This window comes from Aaosphaeria arxii (genome assembly GCF_010015735.1).
Source record: "Aaosphaeria arxii CBS 175.79 unplaced genomic scaffold BU24scaffold_12, whole genome shotgun sequence".
NCBI classification, from domain to species: Eukaryota; Fungi; Ascomycota; class Dothideomycetes; order Pleosporales; genus Aaosphaeria; species Aaosphaeria arxii.
Genome location: NW_022983485.1, coordinates 994,531 through 1,014,025, shown reverse-complemented (window position 1 = coordinate 1,014,025; position 19,495 = coordinate 994,531). Strand labels below are relative to the sequence as shown.

Below are 19,495 nucleotides of genomic sequence, written 5' to 3'. Positions count from 1 at the left end.
CGCGAAACCATGGCACATCACATCTCCCAAGTCTCAACAAACTACATTGCACCCCAGATACACCACCCCATAGCCATGAAATCATGGGGAACTCGGGGAGCACGAACAAGATCTCTGCCCAGGATAAGTATGTGCCTGAAATAGCGAGTAGGAAGTCTCATAGAGTGGATGTTGACTCAATCTCAGAGCTATCCTGGACATGAAGAACCAGCGAGATAAGCTACACCAATACCAGAAGCGCATTACCGTTATCACCGACCGCGAGTTGGCAGTCGCAAAGGAATGTCTGAAACGAGGCGACGAGAAGAAGGCGAAGCTTGCTCTCCGGCGCAAGAAATACCAGGAGTCATTGCTCGCAAAGGCAGATGCGCAGTTGGCGCAGCTCGAGCAGTTGACGCATGACGTAGAGTTTGCGCAGTTGCAGAAGGATGTTATGTTCGGATTGCAGCAAGGAACACAGGTGCTGAAGGAGATTCATAAGGAAATGGGCGGGGTGGAACAGGTTGAGAAACTGCTCGAGGAGAATGCAGAGGCACGCGCTTACCAAGAGGTATGGAGGACAATTGTAAACCTACAATACTTTGGCTGTGCTAACACAAATATACACAGGAAATCAGCAATATGCTGGCGAACAATCTCTCCAACCAGGACGAGGACGAGGTTGAGGATGAGCTGGAAGCCCTTGAAGCCGAACTCTCGGGCATCGATCTACCCACCGCGCCTGCGAACAAGATCGAATTGACCGATGCACAGAAGGCAGAGATCGCCAAAGAGCGAGCAAAGAAGAGAGCCCGCGACAGAGCTGCCGAGCAGCAGCAACGAGAGCTCATTCCCGCATGATTTGATGACATTTTGCGATCTACAATTTCAATACTCAAGAGGCATTGCAGCGAGGCGTTATGGAGTGTCCAATTTGGACATACTAGATCAGGCGGCCGCATTTGGATTTCGTCTTATTCCGTACATATGCATTTGAATATCCATCTGATTTGTAGCAGTGAAGTTGGTTGTCCATGTGCTCTTGATGGGACATAATGCAGTGAAGCGCGAATCGCTCAATTAGGCATCGGTGTGTTTCGCACTTCACGTCACTGCACATGACAGTGTTGATCCACACCAGAAAGTTTACTTAAGGACATACATGTAGCAAACAATCCACATCTTACAACCCGCTTTGACATGCTGTTGCTGTCCACAACTCAGACCTGATCGAACATACACATCAAACTATACGATCCCCACCAACTCAAGCTACCCCGCCATCACATCCCACCACAAACATGTCGCATCACCATCACCACCATGGTCACGGCCATGACGATGAGCACGCCGAAGCTCACGACCACGTCCACGACCATAGCGATGACATCACACCAGCACTCCAGAACCTCCTCTACGAACAAATAGACTTCAGCAAGCTCCACACCCTTAACGAAGACGACTCCAACTCCGGCCGCGCAATCTGCCAAAAAACATGGATGCAAAGACTAGACCCAGAGCCAGAGCTCAAGAGCAGTGCAGATGAACAGCTCCTCATGATAATCCCGTAAGTTCCAAAATTGCCCTTGCACCCAAAACAAGGTTCATCAATCATCAATGACCACAACCCACTGACCAACATCTCCGCAAACTCAGATTCACCGGCCAAGTCCGCCTCCACTCAATCCTAATCCGCACCTCGCAATCCGACCACTCGCCCAAGACCCTCAAAGTCTTCGTAAACGCCGATGACATCGACTTCGACACCGCCTCCGAGAAGGAACCCACGCAGGAACTCTCCGTCTCGCAGTCCTCGGAGGTCCAGGAGATCCCCGTGAAGCGTGCGTACTTCAACACAACGCGGAGCCTCGCGCTCTTCTTCGAGGATAATTGGAGCGGTGGCGAGGAGGATGAGACGAGAATTAGCTATCTCGGGTTCAAGGGCGACTTCATGAAGCTGAATAAGGAGCCGGTGAACGTGCTGTATGAGGCTGCGGCGAATCCGGGGGATCATAAGGCGATCGTGGGGACGGATGTGGGTGTTGGGAGAAGTATACAGTAGAGACATGGAATGGAGGAAGCTCCATTCTGACCGTCGCAAAGGAGGGGAATGAAAAGCGAGTGATGATACCAACATAACAATAGGCCTTCAGATCAGATTAACAGGAGTAATCAACAGGAAAAATTTCTTTCTTTGCTTCTCTTTCACGGGTGTGTGGCACGGCACGCATCATTGCAGGTCCCTGACGTTGTTCCATAATTTCAATTGATCATTACAAAATTTCCAGCGGGCCATTCTCTCTCTCGCTCTCGAAATGCGAAGATTAGCAATTACAACCAGCTCTCCGTCCGTCAATATTGAAGTGTTGACATACGCTCCGTATATCTCTATTCGCTCGTGGGTATCATTTTCAGGCCCTTTATGCTCCTTCTCCCTCCATCCCCAGGCTAAAGCTCCTACACGCGCAAGCTCTTCCCCCAGTATCTTCCCCTCCCTCCCAAAACTCCAAATTCCCCGCGCACACAGTCCCTCGCCCTCAAAAATGTTTCGTCGTCCCAATCACATCCCCATGCACCTTCTCCCAATTAATCTGCCCATCGACCTCCAGATCCACCCGCCCACACAGCGCCACGCTATCCCCTCTTATGATGTACAGGCCCAGCGGGACCTCTTCGCTCGGCGTGCCTTCGTCGTCGAGGGGCCGGATGATGCGTTCGACTGCGTCGGCGAGGACGATGTTCATGGAGCCGTCGCATGAGAGGAGGGTTCCGACCATTGTGCGACCGTCGAGTGTGAGGACGGAGACTTTTTCTGCGGGGGGTTAGTTGGGGGAGGGGGGGGCGGAGAGGGGAATGGCAGTGGGGGAAGGAGGGGGAGGATTACTGTTGAGGTAGGCGTTTAAGGCCATGGTGGATGGAGGATGTGAGGTTGTGGATTGTGGATTCTGAGGCGCGGTTACAGGCCTGGTGGTGAGCTTTCCTGGGTGGAAAGTGGGTCGGGGGAAAACTCCAGACACCGGTGTGGGTGGATGAGGTTATGGTCTTATTGAGGTTTCTGGCGTAACAGAAGGATCAATGCTGATTGCGAGGGAGGGGTTTTTGGAACACTGGGAGCTGTTATTGGGGAAATGTTTAAACATTCGGAAATGTCGAGTGAAGCTTGCAGTTGATCTAGGACGCACCCCGTCCGTGCGCTCCAACCAATGAGCATTCCGCATTGAATTATGGTATTAAACTGATCCTATCTACTATCAAGTTTGAGGACGGCGATAGCTGTTCTGTACTTTTCAAGCCTTAGACATTGGAATGTTTTTGCTACGACGTATAATTATAGAGTATGCCAATCATTTAGGCCTATATGTGAAGCTTTCTCCCATCTTCTGGCAGGCAATCGAATGTCCAACGACTCTGAATTGAGATGTTGAAATACTCTTCTCTCCCTCTTTATGGAATCTCATTGAATGTGAAGAAATAGTTCCCTCCAGACTTGTTCGCCGGTCTTCTGGACTGAGAATCTTCCATGCACAGCAGCGACGTTCTCCCCACCGAAGTGTGGTTTCCGGGGTCTCCTAGTTTTGGCCGTCAATGCATCGGACACATTCAGAAAAAGATGAATGAGTCCTCCTGTGGATCTTCAGCTCCTATGGGAGTTTGGAGTTTCCTACCCTGGGAATAGGGCATCATAATTCTCCTCTTAGTTCAACTCAAGCCCCCAACTCTTGTCTCACCCACCCGCCCCTAATATCTCCCAGTCGTCATTAAACGGCGGCAAGCCTTCTGGATCTAGATGCCCTTTCACCTGATAGCGCATCAAGTCTCCACTGTAGTCACGTACTATACAATCGACAACACCATCTTCGCCCCTGATGATACTTGTCGCCATATGGCTTATAATCTCGCGATCCACACCGTTCTCACCACACCAAAGAGGGACCCAGGAATCCCATTCGGTGCCGTTATGAGAGATGTAATGGATACAGTTGTCGTCTCCTCGAGCCATCATGTGTGCGAATGGTCGTTCATCCACACCATCCCCAGAAACAACGCTGATTGTATGTGGAAGTACCCCTCCCTCATGGCTTGCCGGTACGATGTCCCAGTCATTGCCCCATGCACCATTGCTGAACATCTTGTGGTAAGTCGAACCAGAGTTGACCACAACGTCGATTATTCCGTCGCCCTCGGGAGAACGCCACGATACTGCCCGCGGCGGCGAGAAATCGGTATCTTCGATGACATACGCTTCTCCTAGCTCTTCCCACAAGTTCGACCAGCCTCCCTCATTTGTCCACCACAGATGATAAATCCAGGTGTTGCGTCTGGCAAAGACATCGATCCTTTTTTCATCCCATGACGTCGCAGACACTTCGCCAGTGAACTCGGAGCCCAAGTATTCGAACTCACTCCAGAAGCCGTTGTCTTGCGAGACAGTCCACATTTCGCCCATCGAGTCAATAGCGAAGATATCAATCCCACCGTTACCTCGAGACACTGCGGTTGGACGAGTCAGAATGGGTGCGCGAACAGGCCTAGAGACCTCCTCCCATCCCCTCCCCCACGAACCATCCCTAAAGTACGCAACCACTATTTGGCCAGTAATTGCGTCGACTGAAACCGCCATCTGGGTGCCGTCGCCGGTCTTGACAGCTATCGGGGCGAGCAGGAACTTCTGGTCGAGCACTTTGATCCATTCGCCTTGTCTGCTTTCTTCAATCCATAATGTTCCGTCTTCCTTCAGGTCCCAGGCGGTCAGACCGAATGGCGACTCAGAGGCTCCGCCAAACGTTCGAGGAATGATGCTTTGGTTATTTAACATTGGTCGCGGTTCTGGGTTTGGTGATTCGGTAGGGTAGTCGTAATAATAAGTCGAGCTCGATATGTATGTCGTTGTAGTACTAGGATAATAGTAATAAGGATACGAAGACGTTACACCCGATTGCAATCGAGAACTTGATCTAATAATATCTGTCAATCCTAAATCTTTGGAATCGTTTCGTATTGTTACCACTCACGCGTTACTCGCATTGACACGTTTGGCGCCAACTACTGTCCCGACGATGACTCCAACGATTACCCCAACCCCCAGTAGTACTATAGGTATCATTACCGGTCTCTTCCATAATGACTTTTTGTTAGGCGTGGGAGCAGCTGCTTGAGATTGCGATACACTCGGCAATGCGCCGCCTTGTGTCTTTGGCGTAGTAGCTACTGCCTCCGAATATGGCGGAGGCGGATCCAATGTAGCTCTGTCAACGTCCGCCATGGTTGTAACATAATTGAAGAACCGCAATCAAGGGAGTACTTCCTCCCCATCATACATATACATACAAAGTACGAATGCTGCCAAGTCGTATTTCAACTTATACATCGAAGGATTTGGGCCTGACAAGCATCCATCGCACGACCCTCCAATCAGCGATTCTTCCCGTGCCGACTCCCCGGATTTTGCTCTCTGCCAATGTCACCTGGTCGCACTATAGCCCCCAAGGGAAGTTGTGAATATTGAGTAAGACAAATATGATGTCGATAATGGTGCTACTTTATATTAAATATTCGTCTGCGGCTGCCCGAGGCTGGATTGGGTCTCAATGTGCGGCTCAACACATGGTTCTAGAGCGTGAGGCGAACATGTGAACCCGGGCATCCGTGGGCACCTTGTAGAAGTTGGAGCACTATGGATTCTGGATTATGGGAAAGTAAAAGGAGATGGGGATTTTAAGATGTGATTGTCAGAACGTAATCTGTCACAGGTGTTAATATTGGTATTCTGTTCAACTAAGTACATTACAGCACGGCATTTTGCCCACATTCGAAGGCGATGTCGAGGTGGCGTGAGCCGTGAATTGCTTTCATCCTATCTTTGCTGCTGGATCGAATTATTCGTCTCTTGATACACGTGTTGGGTGCAATCATTGGTCGTCGACTATCTGAGCTGATGATGGTCGAACTTGAAGCGATGTTTGTGATCCCGCCTATTCACTTTCTTTGTTTGTTAGGCAACCGTGAAGCACGTGCACTCGCACGATTGTGACTCCCCACCAAACCTACCACGCGCCCGGGGCGCCCTTCACGCCCTTGCAGCAGTGCTCAAATCCGATTGTTTGCCCGCTGAATAGAATAACTTCTATTCGTACGAATTCGATGAGATTCCAAAAAAGAAAGTTGAAGTGACGTGGCTATGGCAACAGCAAGACACTGTCTTCGAGACATTGTCTTACAACCCCTATTGACAACTATAAAAACTCCCTAGGCTCCCAGCCGGTTTCACAACTCCAATATCAATTTGCATCTGAACATCATGGCTTCAGCAACTCTTCTACAGCTTTCCTCCCAGGATAGTATTCTGGACCAAGCCATATTGTGGGCAGACAAGATTCGACAAATTGCTTCAACATTGGCGCAGGACGATGTCGACGATGATGCAGGCGAAGTTGCGAACACGAACTTCATAGCCATCGATGAGAGCATCATGGATGCACCTCGCCGAAAAGCCGCGGACCCCGTCAGTGCTGCCATCGCTGAGAAAGCTGCCGAGTTGCTGTACCCTGCGCCCGATCATTCATTGGCACCGATCATCAAATACGAAAGGGACCTCGTCAAGCTTCGCAGACACGTGGTCGAGCAAAGAGTACGGGCCATCGATACAGCGACCAAAGAGAACGAACAATACAGTTGGCGCCATCGTATCATCGAGCAAGGCCCTTGGGATCCTCTCAAGGACCCCGTTTCCCTTGACGGGTCGCCTAGTTTGCCTATGCCAGTTCAAATTTCGGAACCCAAGACGTTGAAGCCCTTCTTTGATCACCTCAGAGTCGGTGGTACCGAGAAGCAGGCCTCGTCAACGACAGCCACTGAGAGCTCATCTCGAATCCAGGAGCCTCATTATGAGGTGGATGCTCTTGAGTTCGAGAGAGGTGTCGTATATTCTGACCGTCGAATGGACCTATGCAAAATGGTGCTCGGTCCAACGAATATCAAAGATCTCTTGGAGAGCTTGAAGTCCAATGAGTTCATCACCCACTTCTTGCTCGGCAATAACATCATCGGACCATACGGTGCGAAGTGTATCGCCGAGTTTCTGCAGGAGTACCCAGACCGTATTGACACTTGGTATTTGGCGGGCAATTGCATCGACGGAACCAGCTTCAAAGTGTTGGTCGATCAGCTTGTGAAGTCTTCCACAGTCACGAACATCTGGTTGAAGCGCAATCCATTGGGACCGTCGTCTGCAGATGACCTGTTTCGACTAATCACCGAAACGCCCAACCTCCGCACTTTGGATCTTGATCAGACCGAGCTGGGTGATGTTGGTGTCACCAATCTCTTCTCCAAATTGGCTGCGTGGGAACAACCACTTCCTCTTCGCCACATCTATCTCAATGCCGTTGGTATTGGTCTCAGTGGTGCTACCGCGATTCGGAACTTTCTCGCTTCGCCGCACTGTCGACTGGAGTCTCTGTATGCCTCTAGTAATCCACTAGGATCTCCTGGTGTTGAAGCTCTTGCCGTAGGGTTGGCTGCCAACAAGAGCCTCACCCGCCTATCGCTCACATCGGTTGGCCTAACTGATGACGGCACGATTACACTCTGCGAGTCGCTTTATGACCATCCAACACTGATGACGCTGCAACTTGGTCACACCTACGCCACTCGTGATCTCGATGCCAGGTACGTAGAACCCTACGAAAAACAACCTTTCACGATACACTAACATGCCCAATAGGTTCAATTGGATAACCGACAAATCCGCGCCCGCCATCCAGACCCTGATAAGCCGTTCGCAAATCGCCTACCTAAATCTCAGCTTCAGCGCGCTCACCCAGGTCGGCTTGAACCAGATCCTTAGCGCTGTCGCCTCCTCCCCTTCGATTCAATACTTCTTCGGCAAAACCATCTGGCCACAATCCCGCGAAGCCGAAGCAATCGCCGAAGGCCAAAAGCACGCAGCCATGGCCAAGCAAGCCCACGACCATATTGTCGCAAACATCAAGCGCATATATGGTGCGGACTACGATTACCACACTTTCCATGCTGAGGACAAGCGCTGGCTTCTCAGTGACAAGACTGATGTGAGGAAAATCGATTCGGTGTATCGGAATAGGGATGCGGGTCTGGCAAGGAGGCATATCAAGAAGTTGGACAAGTGGTGGGACGCGGATGATGAGACGTTGGCGCAGGTCATGAAGGCGACCGGTCCGGTTTGCACTATGAGGAAACACTGATGAGGTTTTTGCCTTCCGTGGCGTTTAGGGAGACTGGGAGGAACTTAGAATGGGCAGAATGAATCGGTTAATGGATGATGTCAATGGGCATTTGACAGCCTTAGAGAACTAGACAGGAACCAATGTACAGGTGGTTACAATTACTTCATAGATTGTGTTATCGGCCAATTTACCTACCTATCTAGTAGATGTCTATATATGCAGTTCAACCGTGATCACGTTTCCAACGCTCTGGCTTGCCAGACCCGAGATGTTCGTACGTCATATCGTTCCCATGTCATCAACTCGAACGGCGATAGGCCAGTCAGTCTCATGCAAGTTGCCTTCTTAACGCAATTTGCCTTATATAATAACAGTACAACACCGACATCCGCTATCAGGCTAAGTAAATTAATTGACCGATCGCTATAGCGAACGATCACTAGTAGCGACGATCTTGCCCCTCTAATGTTCAGCGAAATTGTGGCACGTTAAGATAAGCGCAACTACAAGTAGGTAGCTGCAGGCGTAGGTCGCAGTGCTCCGGGATCTATCAAATCTCGAAGCTACGCCGCAGCATTCTTACATCAGTCGTACTGCGCCGTTTCGGCGGAGGAAGTGCTGGTCCTCACGCTCGACTACAGTTCCTTGGGACTCAAAAATTGAATATCTCTTTAAAAAGAGTGAATCAGAACTTGTAAACTCGCCTTAACGGAATTTCTTCCCTAAACAGTGCAGTATTCCACTTTCACAACACCATTCCAATCATGGGCGTGAGTCTATCAGCAGTCTGGACGCAAATCTTCCCACCCAAAGACCGCGCTCCAATTACAGAGAAGAACTTAGGCTCACAGAAGGGCAAAGTCTTCATCGTGACGGGAGGAAGCAGCGGAATTGGCTACGAGCTCACCAAACTACTCTACGCCGCCGGCGCAAAGGTCTATATTCTTTCCCGCACACCAGCCAATGTCGATGCAGCAATCCAGCGTATAGAAGAAGCATACGCTGATGTCGACAAGAGTGACCTTGGATCTTTGCATTTCGTACCCTTGGATCTGGAAGATCTTGAGAGTGTGAGAGACGCAGCTAGGAGCTTTAAAGAGAAGGAGACAAGACTCGATGTCCTGTTTTGCAATGCGGGGCTCGCAGCTGTACCCGGGAACAAAAGGACAAAGCAAGGCATCGAAATGCACCTCGGAGTCAACACTGTAGCGCATGTTCTCCTCGAAAGAAGCTTACTCCCAATTCTCACGGCAACCGCAAAGGTTGCACCAAAGGACAGTGTGCGGGTAGTCTGGTCCGCGAGCATTGTCGTAGACTGCATGGCGCCCACAGGCGGAGTGCCTCCATCTTTCCTAGAGACTCCAGGTACAAATATAGGCGTCAAATACTCCATCTCGAAGACGGCTGCGTGGTTCTCTGCCTCGCAGCTGGCAAGGGAACACGGAAGGGAATCTGGTGTGGTTAACATCGCTGGCAATCCCGGGACGTACTTTACCAACGTTTGGAGGTTCACGCCAACAATTATTTCTTATGTCTTCAGGTTTTTCATGAGGGATACTGTCTTTGGTGCGTATACGTATCTTTGGATGGGATTTTCAAACGAGGTGACGATGGAAGCTGCGGAAGAGGGGAGGTATGGGATTTGCGACGGGAGGTGGCATCCGGGGCAGAGAGAGGATCTTGTTCTCGCGAATTTAGCAGTTGAAGACGGGGGAACTGGGGAGGCAAAGAGATATATGGAGTGGGTGGATGAGAAGATTGGACCATTCCTAGATGTGTGATATTAGATCGATTGGACAGATAGCATGGAGAGGAGAAGCAGGGAGGAAGGTTGAACATTTTCCTATTATTCACTACAACAATCAAGATGTAGGACAGAAGGATTGCGTTGGAGTTCTATAGAATCAAGGTGAAATAACTGCAATAACATTATTTGGCCTGCATGAGCTGGAGCAATTACATGAAATGAGATAAACCCCCTTCTCATTGGTCAACCGGAGGTTTTCCTGATTGGGCTTAATTAGAATCCTATGCTCGATCTTCTACAACCCAACATGTCTTAGTATTTTATAGGGCTTATCATACTGTCAGAAACCCACTGTGTCGGCTGTGCCACGATCATGGAAAATGAGAGAGCTTATAAAGGAGCGTGCCCTACAATAAATTGCCAAAGTTGTAACATCACAATATCCCTAAGTCTTTTATCATTCACAGTGCATTTAAAACAAACAAGATGGCGTTCTACTCCGAAACCAAGGTTGCTCCGCGACACGTTACATCTGAAGCGTCAGTGCCTTTCGACCAAGCATACAAAGAAGCTATCGAGAAGAAGATCCTGCCGTGAGTGGTTTCCCTTTCTCTGCACAGCAGCCCCGAAATCCGTCAATTGAACTCTGTGATTAGCGGTTACGCACTCATTGCAGGGGGCCGAGATGGTAACACACTCTGATCCCTTTTCAATAAGCATCAATGATCAACATTCCTCACTCTAGGAAACATTCTATACTCCAAGGCAGACGGTGTCGCATCGCTCAAAGAGGGAGAAACTCAGCCCTTCAAGCTCGACACAATCTGTTGGATCGCCTCTATGACCAAACTTCTCACCTCAGTGGCCTGCTTACAAGCTGTAGAAGCGGGACTATTGGAATTGGAGAAGCCCGTCACAGAAACACTACCAGAAGTAGGCAAATACGGGATACTCACAGGATGGAACGACGAGAAGAATGAAGGGATCTACGAACAACACAAGACGCCAGTCACGTTGCGGTAAGAATTCGAATAGTAATACAAGAGCTTTGGTCGTTAATTAATTGGAAACAGTATGCTTCTCTGCCATACCTCCGGCTATGAGTACGACTGGTTCAGCCCACTGCTGGCCAAGTGGCGTGCGAGTCGAAACGAACAACCATGGACAGGACCTACCGTTGAGGACAAAACGACACTACCACTTCTTTTCGAGCCTGGTACTAGCTTTCGATATGGTGGCAGCCCGGATTGGACAGGAAAGCTGATCGAACGGGTGACGGGTAAGTCGCTCGAGGAGTTTATGGTCGAAAAGATCTTCGAGCCTCTAGGTATCAAGGATCTTACATTCTATCCGAAGAAACGGGAGGACATGAAGGATCGCTTAGCAACCCTGAGCACATTGAGCGAGACAGGTGAAGCACCGGCGAAAGACGCTTCAGACCAAGATATGTTGTTTGGAGGTACCGATTGCTTAGGTGGCGGGGGCGGGTATGGCAGCGCACAAGACTTCTTCACGTTCTTGCAGGCTGTTCTGCGACGGGACAACAGGCTTCTCAACTCTGAATCGTATGATGAGCTGTTCCGACCTCAGCTGAACGATGAAGTTAAGACGGCATTGAACGAGTATCTGCGCTCTTCTCCAGCACATGCTCAATTCTTGGGCATGAGTTTGCCTCAGGAAATCGAGAAGACGTGGAGCTTTGCGGGCTTGACGGTCGAGCAGGATCTGGAAGGGAGAATGTTGGCGGGTACTCATACTTGGGGAGGCGTTCCTAGTATGACATGGGTAAGTAGGTTGCCTCTATTAGAGAAGCTTGAGTTAACAACCAGCAGTACATGGACCACAAGGCAGGAATTTGTGGTGTTGCTTTCTGCCAGATTATGCCACCTATGTTTCCTGGTGTTCTGGCCCTCCACGAACAATTCCAGAGGGCAATGTACGCAAAAGCTACTAAAGGAGAGCAAAGGGAGTGAGGATAATTCTGGTAATATTTCTACCACCATTTTGATCACTTTTCAATAGACTGTAGGCATTCAGAATGAACTTTCAAAACTTGCTTTGTTATACAATTCTACATCTTGAGCATCTCACTATCCACCTTCAGTCGAGGTCGAAAGGTAGTTCCCGCCAGTGCTGCTCCGATCAGTATTCGCCATCGGTCAGTGGCTCTTGGGGAGACTCTGGATCTGTCTCCCCCTCGACATCTGGGACCAGCTCCGGCAGTGGTTCGATTTCAGACTCCTCCTCGGAGTCCTCACCCGAGTCTGACAACTCCATTGGAGATGACTGGGTACCGAGGCCCCGGTGGCCATGTGCGCCTGGGGTGGGAGAACCCCCAGGAAGTAGTTGGCCCTGCAGGCCTCCATGCTCTGGCTCCCTATCCGAGCCTGCCTCCTGAAAGATCGCCGGCAGCATGGCGCCCGCGTTGCGGGAGAAACGGGCGAGTGGAGAGGCGGAGAAGGAGTCTCCAGAGGCTGGGGAGTCGAAGGGATGCTCCTCCTCGTCGGATGCAGGGTACACCGACTCATCGTCCGACTCGGAGGTGTCGGGGCTCTGGCTGTTACTGCTGTGGTGGAGTCTCTCGGATTGAGGATTCTCGGAGACTCGGCGAACCAAGCTGTCTCGCACATGTTCAACGAGTCTGTCCATGATGGGTACATCGGGGAATTCATCTCTGACGTATTGGACAGCTTGAAGAAATACTTCCTCTCGGCTTGCGCCACGGTGAATGGCAGGTACCTCATTGAAATCATCTTCAGGCGATGACGAGTAGTACCTGAGAACTTCTTGTGTAGATGAATCAAGCTGGTCCTCTTCGCGAACACGCTTGCGGTGGTGGACATTCCTTGGAGAGCTGGATGCTGATCCCGGGAGGGAGTCGGTGCTCGCGGCCGTTTCTGTGGTATAGCCGCTATGCTCGACATCGTAGTCGCTTGCCTCAATACCGGCTGCGCTTCTATGACCCTCAAGGGGTCCATTATGGACGGCGCTGTCATAGTGGTCATGTGTGGGAACCGAGGATGAAGACTCCGCGGTCAGTGTCTGCTCAGTTGTAGGCTCCAATTTCGACAACTCTGCGTTCACGTCTTCTGTGAATGTGAGACCATTCTCTGGGCTTCCGGGATATTTCCTGGAAAGTCTCTTGACGCCAGCTCTGTACGTGGCTTCGGCGAAGTGGCATTGGACCGCGGTTTTAGCCTTTGAAAGTGCGGTTGTAGCCTCATCAGACAGTTTGATCAGCTCTAATGCGTATAGAGAGCGGATGTCGCGTAGTCCCATGTCCTCATTATAGGACTTGGAGATGTTTTGCTTGACTGGGGCAACGAACTTCCTCTTGAACAATTCCTCCTCCACCTGGTCCATGTCTCCCCCAGTCATTCTGCCCTGGTTGACTTCCTCAATCTCCCAATCGATCCACTCCCTCAACTGCTCAGCACTTTGATCGACGCCTTCTCCAAGTTTAAGCGCAGCCTCGTTGTCTCTGCAAACCGTCGTGTAGTACTTCATCATGTTTCGAAAGCGCTGAGCACGGTCAGGGTTGGCTCGATACGCATGGAGTGAAGCTGTACCAGCTTCGAAGAGGGCATCGATGAGAAGGGAGTAGGTTAGATCTGATTCCGCTTCGGGGGCGGAGGCGCTTGAAAGATATGGGGTCAAGGTGATGGAGTCATCGTGGTCTCCATCTTCATTCTCAGTCATGACCGTGTCATCATGTGCGGTTCCCTGCATCAATGCAGCAAGCCACGGTGGGTGGGACGCCATCTTAGTTGAGATGGACTTTGATATATCAGGCCTGGCCTGTATTTGTTCCTGCAAATGTCTGAGTAAAACTTCGTCACATCGCCATCGCCGTCAAACTTCGTCACATCGCCATCGCCGTCAAACTTCGTCACATCGCCATCGCCGTCAAACTCACCAAATGTTTCCTCTCAACGAGGAAGAAAGCTGCCAAAGGTGCAACTGCAATGAGCTTGATGCTTGATCGAGCTGATTCGTGGTATCTATTGAAAAGTCAGCTATGGCTCCTTTCTTGCGAGCAAAAACGAGGTCGAGTGCAGCAGTGTGTGTATGTGTGTGTGGATGGAAGGATGGAGTGAAGCAGTGAAGGAGGACGGGTAGAATAAATAGGTAAACAAGTCCTCGCACCCCAGGTAAGGTAAAGGTAAAGGTATCACTAGTCAGCTGTCTCCCTCTCTCTCTCTCACCCATTCTCTCACTTACCTCAACTCAATGGAAAGGTGACAATGATATCTCCAGAAATCCTGACGAGCGAGGGAAAAGGTATTGGTATCTGGCTACTCGTTAGCTGGTTCGCTTTTCTCACAAAAAAAGACGCCGTGTGGATAGTGTGTAGCTTGTTCGATGGGAAGAAGAAGGACAGAGAGAGGAAGAGAGTGAGAGAGATTGTACGGGCGAGCTGGGTCACTGATCCATGTCTACCTAAATTTCAGACTAGTAGTGAAGGTAGAGGTTTTCTTCGAATCAACACACAATCTGATGCAGTAGTCATTACCATATTGTCCTTATTTCTGTAATGCCCTCTTCAAATGCCATAGTATGGATTTACTCTCATACCTCACGAACTTCTTCGTCACTCGCTATGTCTTTTCTCTCAACCTACGATTGAAGAGGAAAAAGGTTGTTTGGTCAGGTACTGTCTGACTCTCACGATGCTTCATCTCAATAAAGACACCTACCTTACCCATTATGTCACCCTACAAAAGCCAAAACACGTTGGACTCTGAATGCACCGCCTGTGGTAATGATGACCCGGTCCGGGTTCAATCAACAATTGAGTTCAGGAAACAAGTAGTATGCACGTCTAAGTGAACTCTCTCTTGAAAACAGCAACATATATCAATTGAGCAATACCATTAGCATTTCTCTTTCAAAGATCACTCCTAGTATTGAGTGGCTCGGACGAGACATGGCTGGATACCCTAAGATCTTGGATGAAAGAATCGTCCTCACCATATTTGTTTCCGAGCAGTTGACACATGTTAAATGTGAAATATTCCTTTTATTGTTGTTGTCTATCTAACTCAATCAAACCTTCTTCACCAAAATTGTTGCTCCATGCAGGACCCCACATGCTTTGCAAGGGGTGGGGCTTGCGGGGAAGTTCTAATATTTCAAGCATTAGGTACTCTATTGATTTTCTAAATTCAACATCTATCCTACAGAAGAGCTGGGGAAAATAATGCACTGATATGTTACACGGGGACGACCTTTTTAATTATCGTAAGATTGTCAGCCAATATTCATGAAGCATCGGAGTATCAAAACCATGAACAGCCCAGAACTTATTCTTCGCCTGGCAACGGCTTCTGATCTACCTGCTATTGCTCGATGTTGGTACTATGCGTTCTTTGATGACGAAGTCATTGGAGACTTGATGCATCCCCATCGAGAAGAGAGCCCTGAAGATGTCTACTATTTCCTTCTCCGGGGAGTTAGAGAACGATTCTGGGACTGGAGACACCAGTTCATCGTTATTACGGTTATAGAAGAAGGTATTGAAAGAATTGTCGGCGCGGCAGATTGGAGGAGAATCGGGGATGGTGGCAAAGCGATGGAGCTTCCACGTCTCGATCCAAGTGTGTTCCCTTCCCCAGCTCTGGCCTTGCTAAATTCAAAGACGACATACACATACTAAAGCATGGGGTAGGAAATCTGATCTCTCCGACCTACTCGTTGTATCACAACGTTTCCCTGTACTTTTTCCCAAATCGTGCTGCAGATCCTGCACGTGCTTCGATTCTCAACTCCGCAGTCGAGAGCGCGGCTTCTTACTGGACAGGCAAACATTCTCAGTGCTGGGATCTTTACGTCTGCGGAGTCCATCCAGATTACCAAGGCAAGGGCATTGGGAAAGCACTAGTCGATTGGGGTATCAGGAAAGCCGATGAAGAGCGTACAAGTGCAAGTGTACTATGTGGTGAGAAGAATCGGGTATTCTACAACAAGGCCGGATTGACGGAGGACATGGGAGGTTTGAAAAGTTCTAGCGGCGGTAATGGCGGGATTGCATTATTTCGCAGTGTACAGCAGGAGTAACATGATGTCGTGAGTCTCGTGCCTATCTGAGACAGAATCGATGGTAGGAAGATGGACGAGCCTTTGGGGAGGGGGAGGTGATGCCGAATTTCCCATTGTGTAGAGAAATACAATTCATATCCCGCAGAAGAATCCAGAGCAAATGCCACATATAGCTAGGTGATGGACCGTATCAGTGAGTAATTGTTATGTTCTTGATGCTATGGAGTTGAGAAGTTAGTATAAAGTGCATCTGACATATGGTGCACGGCCCATGGTGAATTACCCGTTTGGGTTGGCCACACTCCGCAGGTGCCAAGACTCTGCGCTTTGGCCTCTAAACTTTTTTTTTGTTCAGTCTATTCCCATGCTCTCAGTGCAAATTCGATCCTACAGCAATCAATTTGCAATTGTACAAAATGGGTCCTAGGATAAAGCGCCAACGCCTTTCGGTGGACGGCGCAGAAGCTGTCACTGCGACAGTCGACGCTGAACAACCTACCTCAAATGTTGAACCCTTACCGAACGATGAGGAAGTCCGCAAGCAAAACCTCCAACAGCGCCGCTCGCTCTTCATACGCTCGCTGGCGCCCTCTGTAACAACAGAACATCTTACCGAGCTCTTCTCCGAGTCGTATCCTATCAAACACGCTCTCGCCGTTCTCGATCCGACCACAAAGCAGTGCAAAGGATATGGTTTCGTTACGTTCGCAGACGCGGAGGACGCACAGCGTGCTAAGGACGAGTTGAATGGTGCGGACCTACAGGGTCGTAAGATCAGGGTAGAGATTGCGGAGCCTCGTCACCGTGATATCGATTCTGAAATCCCCGGACACAAGAAGAGCACTCCCGCCGCCGCTTCGATCAAGGCGAAGGAAGAACGCGAGCAAGCACGAAAAGATCAGCAACCCCCCAAGCTTATTCTTCGTAACCTTCCCTGGAGTATCAAGACACCCGAAGATCTATCTAAGTTATTCCAAAGCTACGGAAAGGTCACGATCGCCACGCTGCCGAAGAAACCGAATGGGGAACTTAAGGGCTTTGGCTTTGTGTTGTTGCGCGGACGCAAGAATGCAGAGAAGGCTCTTGAGAACCTGAATGGCAAGGAGATCGATGGCAGAGCAATTGCTGTGGATTGGGCGGTGGACAGGGATACATGGCAGAATCTACAAAGCGCTCAGAGAGAAGAAGAAAAGGCCAAAGCTGATGACGCGGAAGATGATTCGGACGCCGAATCCTCAGTGCTGACCGAATCTGATGAGGACAGCGATGAAGAGGATGAGGAGGACGAGGACGAAGACGAAGACGAGGATGACGAAGACAGCAACACCGACCTCGAAGACATATCAGATGATGAGGATGGCGGCATCAAAATCGAACCGGAGGCGCCCCCACCGAAACAAGACCTCAGAACAATTTTCATCCGCAACCTTCCATTCACTGCAGATGACGACTCTTTATTTGAACAATTCTCGCAATTCGGAAAACTACGCTACGCCCGTGTTGTCATGGACCAGCAAACCGAAAAGCCCAAAGGCACAGGCTTCGTTTCCTTCGTTCGTGACGAAGACGCTACAAACTGCTTGAAGGGTGTACCTCGCAACGCGCCACAACCCAAATCAAATGACAAAAAACAAGGCTCGAACATTGCACTTCCCAATTCCGTCCTTGAAAACTCTGAGGCGGATCCATCAGGTGCATACACCATGGACGGTCGAGTTCTCCGACTTTCCCTCGCGGTCGATCGCAACGAAGCTGCCCGTCTTGCGGCAGACCACCATGCCGCTCGATTTAGCCGTGACAAGGACAAGCGACGTCTCTATCTCCTTTCCGAAGGAACCATTGCCAAAGGCTCTCCTTTGTACGAGAAGCTCTCGCCCTCCGAGGTCACTCTTCGTGAGTCCAGTGCAAAACAGCGACAGAAGCTCATTCAAACAAATCCATCGCTGCATGTATCGCTCACACGTCTTTCTATCCGGAACATCCCCAGAAGCATTACGTCGAAGGATCTCAAAGCGCTCGCTCGCCAGGCCATCGTCGGCTTCGCTTCAGATGTCAAGGCTAGCAAACGTCAGGGCATCTCGAGGGAAGAATTGACTCGTGGATTCGACGCCGCTGCGGAGCTTCATCGCAAGACGAAGGGCAAAGGTCTGGTCAAGCAAGCCAAAGTAGTGTTCGAGACCGAGGGTGGAAGCAAGGTCACCGAAGGCACTGGTGCGGGTCGATCACGCGGGTACGGATTCATCGAGTACTATACGCATCGCAATGCGCTCATGGGTCTCCGATGGTTAAATGGTCACGCAGTCGATTACAAGGTGAAGACCGATAACCAGCCCAAGAGCAAGAAAACCCAAAAGGAGGCCTTTGAAGACAAAAAGAAGAGATTGATCGTCGAATTTGCATTGGAGAATGCAAATGTCGTACATCGTCGATCAGATCGAGAGAATAAGGCTCGGGAGTTCCCGAAACCGAAGGGTGATGTCGATGCTGGACCTAGTTCTACAGGTGGCGCTGGCAACAAGCGGAAGCGTGATGATGCAGATGCAGCAAGAGGGCAAAAGGGCAAGGGTAAGAAGGCAGATGGATCAGATACCGGGGAACGGGGAGACGATGCCGGTTCCAGGGTTGGAGCTGCAGAGGACGACAAACTTGCGCAACGGTCGCGCATCATTCGCAAAAAGCGCATGGCAAGGAGGGCGAAGAAGGGTGGCAAGGCCTAGCGGTTAACATCTCATGTGCATCTATGGCGTCGTGGTAAATAGGAAAAGCTTTCTCATGTATGGGCGGAATACCTCCAATTCATCGTTCATTTGTTTGTCTTCACCGTCTCCTCTCCCAACCCTCTAATCCTCACAAGTGAATATCTCTCAAGACCGTACGATACCAGTCCCCCCCTAGTAGCCAAGTTCCACCTCGTAATTGAACACGGGTTACTGCTTGCTTCATGTAACACCCACGAGAAAATTTTCATCCTCGCACCCATTTCTTTACACCGCCGCTCGAGCGCCGTTGCTTGTACGACATGCGCCGACGACAATTGACTGCAGCCCCACGCAGCCGTGGGGACTTGACCACTGACAGAACAATCATTTCAGAGCATTGCCGCCCAACGAGTCCTGCGCGTAACAAGGCCCCGATGCTGCACGCCCTTCCTATTTAGGTCGAAGTCATACAACCTATCGTGCGTCTTCCCAATTGGGAGGGTCACGAATGGAATTATCGGCTATTCTTACTTGCGATGAGTCTCTGCGACGGCGGGTCATTGACGTTTTTCTTCCATGCGCGAGCTTTTTGGATAAGGCTTCATAACCGTCTGCTCGTAGGTGAGTTATGTTGGTATCTTCTAAAAGGTCCGTTCGCCTGCAGCAAATACAGCCATGAAGCACACCGTATGTTAGGGACGAGAGACCTTCATCATCACCCATAACCAAGAAATGAAAGTACCAAAGTATGGTCTCCTCCCTCCTCGAGGCCCATTCCCGCAAGGTGACATTTCAAAGGGCCAAGCCTGCACGCAACGGTTGGGCAA

General features: G+C 50.1%; 10 protein-coding genes across 10 annotated transcripts; 7 read left to right on the top strand and 3 right to left on the bottom strand.

Moving 5' to 3' along the window:
• Nucleotides 1-83: 83 nt before the first annotated feature.
• On the top strand, nucleotides 84-840 carry BU24DRAFT_436990 (charged multivesicular body protein-like protein 6; the record flags this gene model as incomplete). Its single annotated transcript, XM_033530190.1, has 3 exons — nucleotides 84-127; nucleotides 187-550; nucleotides 610-840. The coding sequence occupies 3 exons, from the start codon at nucleotides 84-86 to the stop codon at nucleotides 838-840; spliced, it is 639 nt and encodes a 212-aa protein (XP_033378501.1).
• Nucleotides 841-1,060: 220 nt separating this feature from the next.
• On the top strand, nucleotides 1,061-2,163 carry BU24DRAFT_72606 (DUF1000-domain-containing protein). Its single transcript, XM_033534570.1, has 2 exons — nucleotides 1,061-1,546; nucleotides 1,636-2,163. The coding sequence occupies exons 1-2, from the start codon at nucleotides 1,281-1,283 to the stop codon at nucleotides 2,039-2,041; spliced, it is 672 nt and encodes a 223-aa protein (XP_033378500.1). The 5' UTR covers nucleotides 1,061-1,280; the 3' UTR covers nucleotides 2,042-2,163.
• A 1-nt stretch (nucleotide 2,164) lies between these two features.
• Nucleotides 2,165-2,912, bottom strand: BU24DRAFT_72619 (Sm-like ribonucleo protein). The gene is made up of 2 exons (XM_033534571.1): nucleotides 2,864-2,912; nucleotides 2,165-2,791 (listed from the first exon to the last, which is right to left on the bottom strand). Exons 1-2 carry the CDS (start codon nucleotides 2,886-2,888, stop codon nucleotides 2,517-2,519), a joined length of 300 nt encoding a protein of 99 aa, XP_033378499.1. The 5' UTR covers nucleotides 2,889-2,912; the 3' UTR covers nucleotides 2,165-2,516.
• A 791-nt stretch (nucleotides 2,913-3,703) lies between these two features.
• BU24DRAFT_467636 (uncharacterized protein) lies at nucleotides 3,704-5,242 on the bottom strand (the record flags this gene model as incomplete). Its single annotated transcript, XM_033532454.1, has 3 exons — nucleotides 3,704-4,470; nucleotides 4,543-4,934; nucleotides 4,992-5,242. The coding sequence occupies 3 exons, from the start codon at nucleotides 5,240-5,242 to the stop codon at nucleotides 3,704-3,706; spliced, it is 1,410 nt and encodes a 469-aa protein (XP_033378498.1).
• Nucleotides 5,243-6,448: 1,206 nt separating this feature from the next.
• Nucleotides 6,449-8,201, top strand: BU24DRAFT_436988 (RNI-like protein; the record flags this gene model as incomplete). Its single annotated transcript, XM_033530189.1, has 2 exons — nucleotides 6,449-7,647; nucleotides 7,703-8,201. 2 exons carry the CDS (start codon nucleotides 6,449-6,451, stop codon nucleotides 8,199-8,201), a joined length of 1,698 nt encoding a protein of 565 aa, XP_033378497.1.
• A 386-nt stretch (nucleotides 8,202-8,587) lies between these two features.
• BU24DRAFT_428187 (NAD(P)-binding protein) lies at nucleotides 8,588-10,158 on the top strand. Its single transcript, XM_033529410.1, has one exon. The coding sequence runs from the start codon at nucleotides 8,948-8,950 to the stop codon at nucleotides 9,962-9,964; it is 1,017 nt and encodes a 338-aa protein (XP_033378496.1). The 5' UTR covers nucleotides 8,588-8,947; the 3' UTR covers nucleotides 9,965-10,158.
• Nucleotides 10,159-10,364: 206 nt separating this feature from the next.
• On the top strand, nucleotides 10,365-11,903 carry BU24DRAFT_455289 (beta-lactamase/transpeptidase-like protein; the record flags this gene model as incomplete). The annotated part of the gene is made up of 5 exons (XM_033531365.1): nucleotides 10,365-10,523; nucleotides 10,587-10,618; nucleotides 10,676-10,949; nucleotides 11,004-11,715; nucleotides 11,763-11,903. The coding sequence occupies exons 1-5, from the start codon at nucleotides 10,417-10,419 to the stop codon at nucleotides 11,901-11,903; spliced, it is 1,266 nt and encodes a 421-aa protein (XP_033378495.1). The 5' UTR covers nucleotides 10,365-10,416.
• A 169-nt stretch (nucleotides 11,904-12,072) lies between these two features.
• On the bottom strand, nucleotides 12,073-13,692 carry BU24DRAFT_467632 (uncharacterized protein; the record flags this gene model as incomplete). The annotated part of the gene is made up of 1 exon (XM_033532453.1): nucleotides 12,073-13,692. One exon carries the CDS (start codon nucleotides 13,690-13,692, stop codon nucleotides 12,073-12,075), a length of 1,620 nt encoding a protein of 539 aa, XP_033378494.1.
• Nucleotides 13,693-15,217: 1,525 nt separating this feature from the next.
• Nucleotides 15,218-16,165, top strand: BU24DRAFT_455288 (uncharacterized protein; the record flags this gene model as incomplete). The annotated part of the gene is made up of 2 exons (XM_033531364.1): nucleotides 15,218-15,527; nucleotides 15,599-16,165. The coding sequence occupies 2 exons, from the start codon at nucleotides 15,218-15,220 to the stop codon at nucleotides 15,985-15,987; spliced, it is 699 nt and encodes a 232-aa protein (XP_033378493.1). The 3' UTR covers nucleotides 15,988-16,165.
• A 61-nt stretch (nucleotides 16,166-16,226) lies between these two features.
• BU24DRAFT_436986 (RNA-binding domain-containing protein) lies at nucleotides 16,227-18,686 on the top strand (the record flags this gene model as incomplete). The annotated part of the gene is made up of 2 exons (XM_033530188.1): nucleotides 16,227-16,243; nucleotides 16,397-18,686. 2 exons carry the CDS (start codon nucleotides 16,227-16,229, stop codon nucleotides 18,684-18,686), a joined length of 2,307 nt encoding a protein of 768 aa, XP_033378492.1.
• Nucleotides 18,687-19,495: the final 809 nt, after the last annotated feature.

What these genes read in the sequence shown, in the direction of transcription:
- BU24DRAFT_72606 (XM_033534570.1), top strand. Translation starts at nt 1,281, where the DNA reads ATGTCGCATCACCATCACCACCATGGTCACGGCCATGACGATGAGCAC. An exon ending in CAGCTCCTCATGATAATCCC is followed by an intron (nt 1,547 to 1,635) that starts GTAAGTTCCAAA and finishes CCGCAAACTCAG; the next exon opens with ATTCACCGGCCAAGTCCGCC.
- BU24DRAFT_72619 (XM_033534571.1), bottom strand. Translation starts at nt 2,888, where the DNA reads ATGGCCTTAAACGCCTACCTCAACA. An exon ending in CTTAAACGCCTACCTCAACA is followed by an intron (nt 2,792 to 2,863) that starts GTAATCCTCCCC and finishes AACCCCCCGCAG; the next exon opens with AAAAAGTCTCCGTCCTCACA.
- BU24DRAFT_428187 (XM_033529410.1), top strand. Translation starts at nt 8,948, where the DNA reads ATGGGCGTGAGTCTATCAGCAGTCTGGACGCAAATCTTCCCACCCAAA.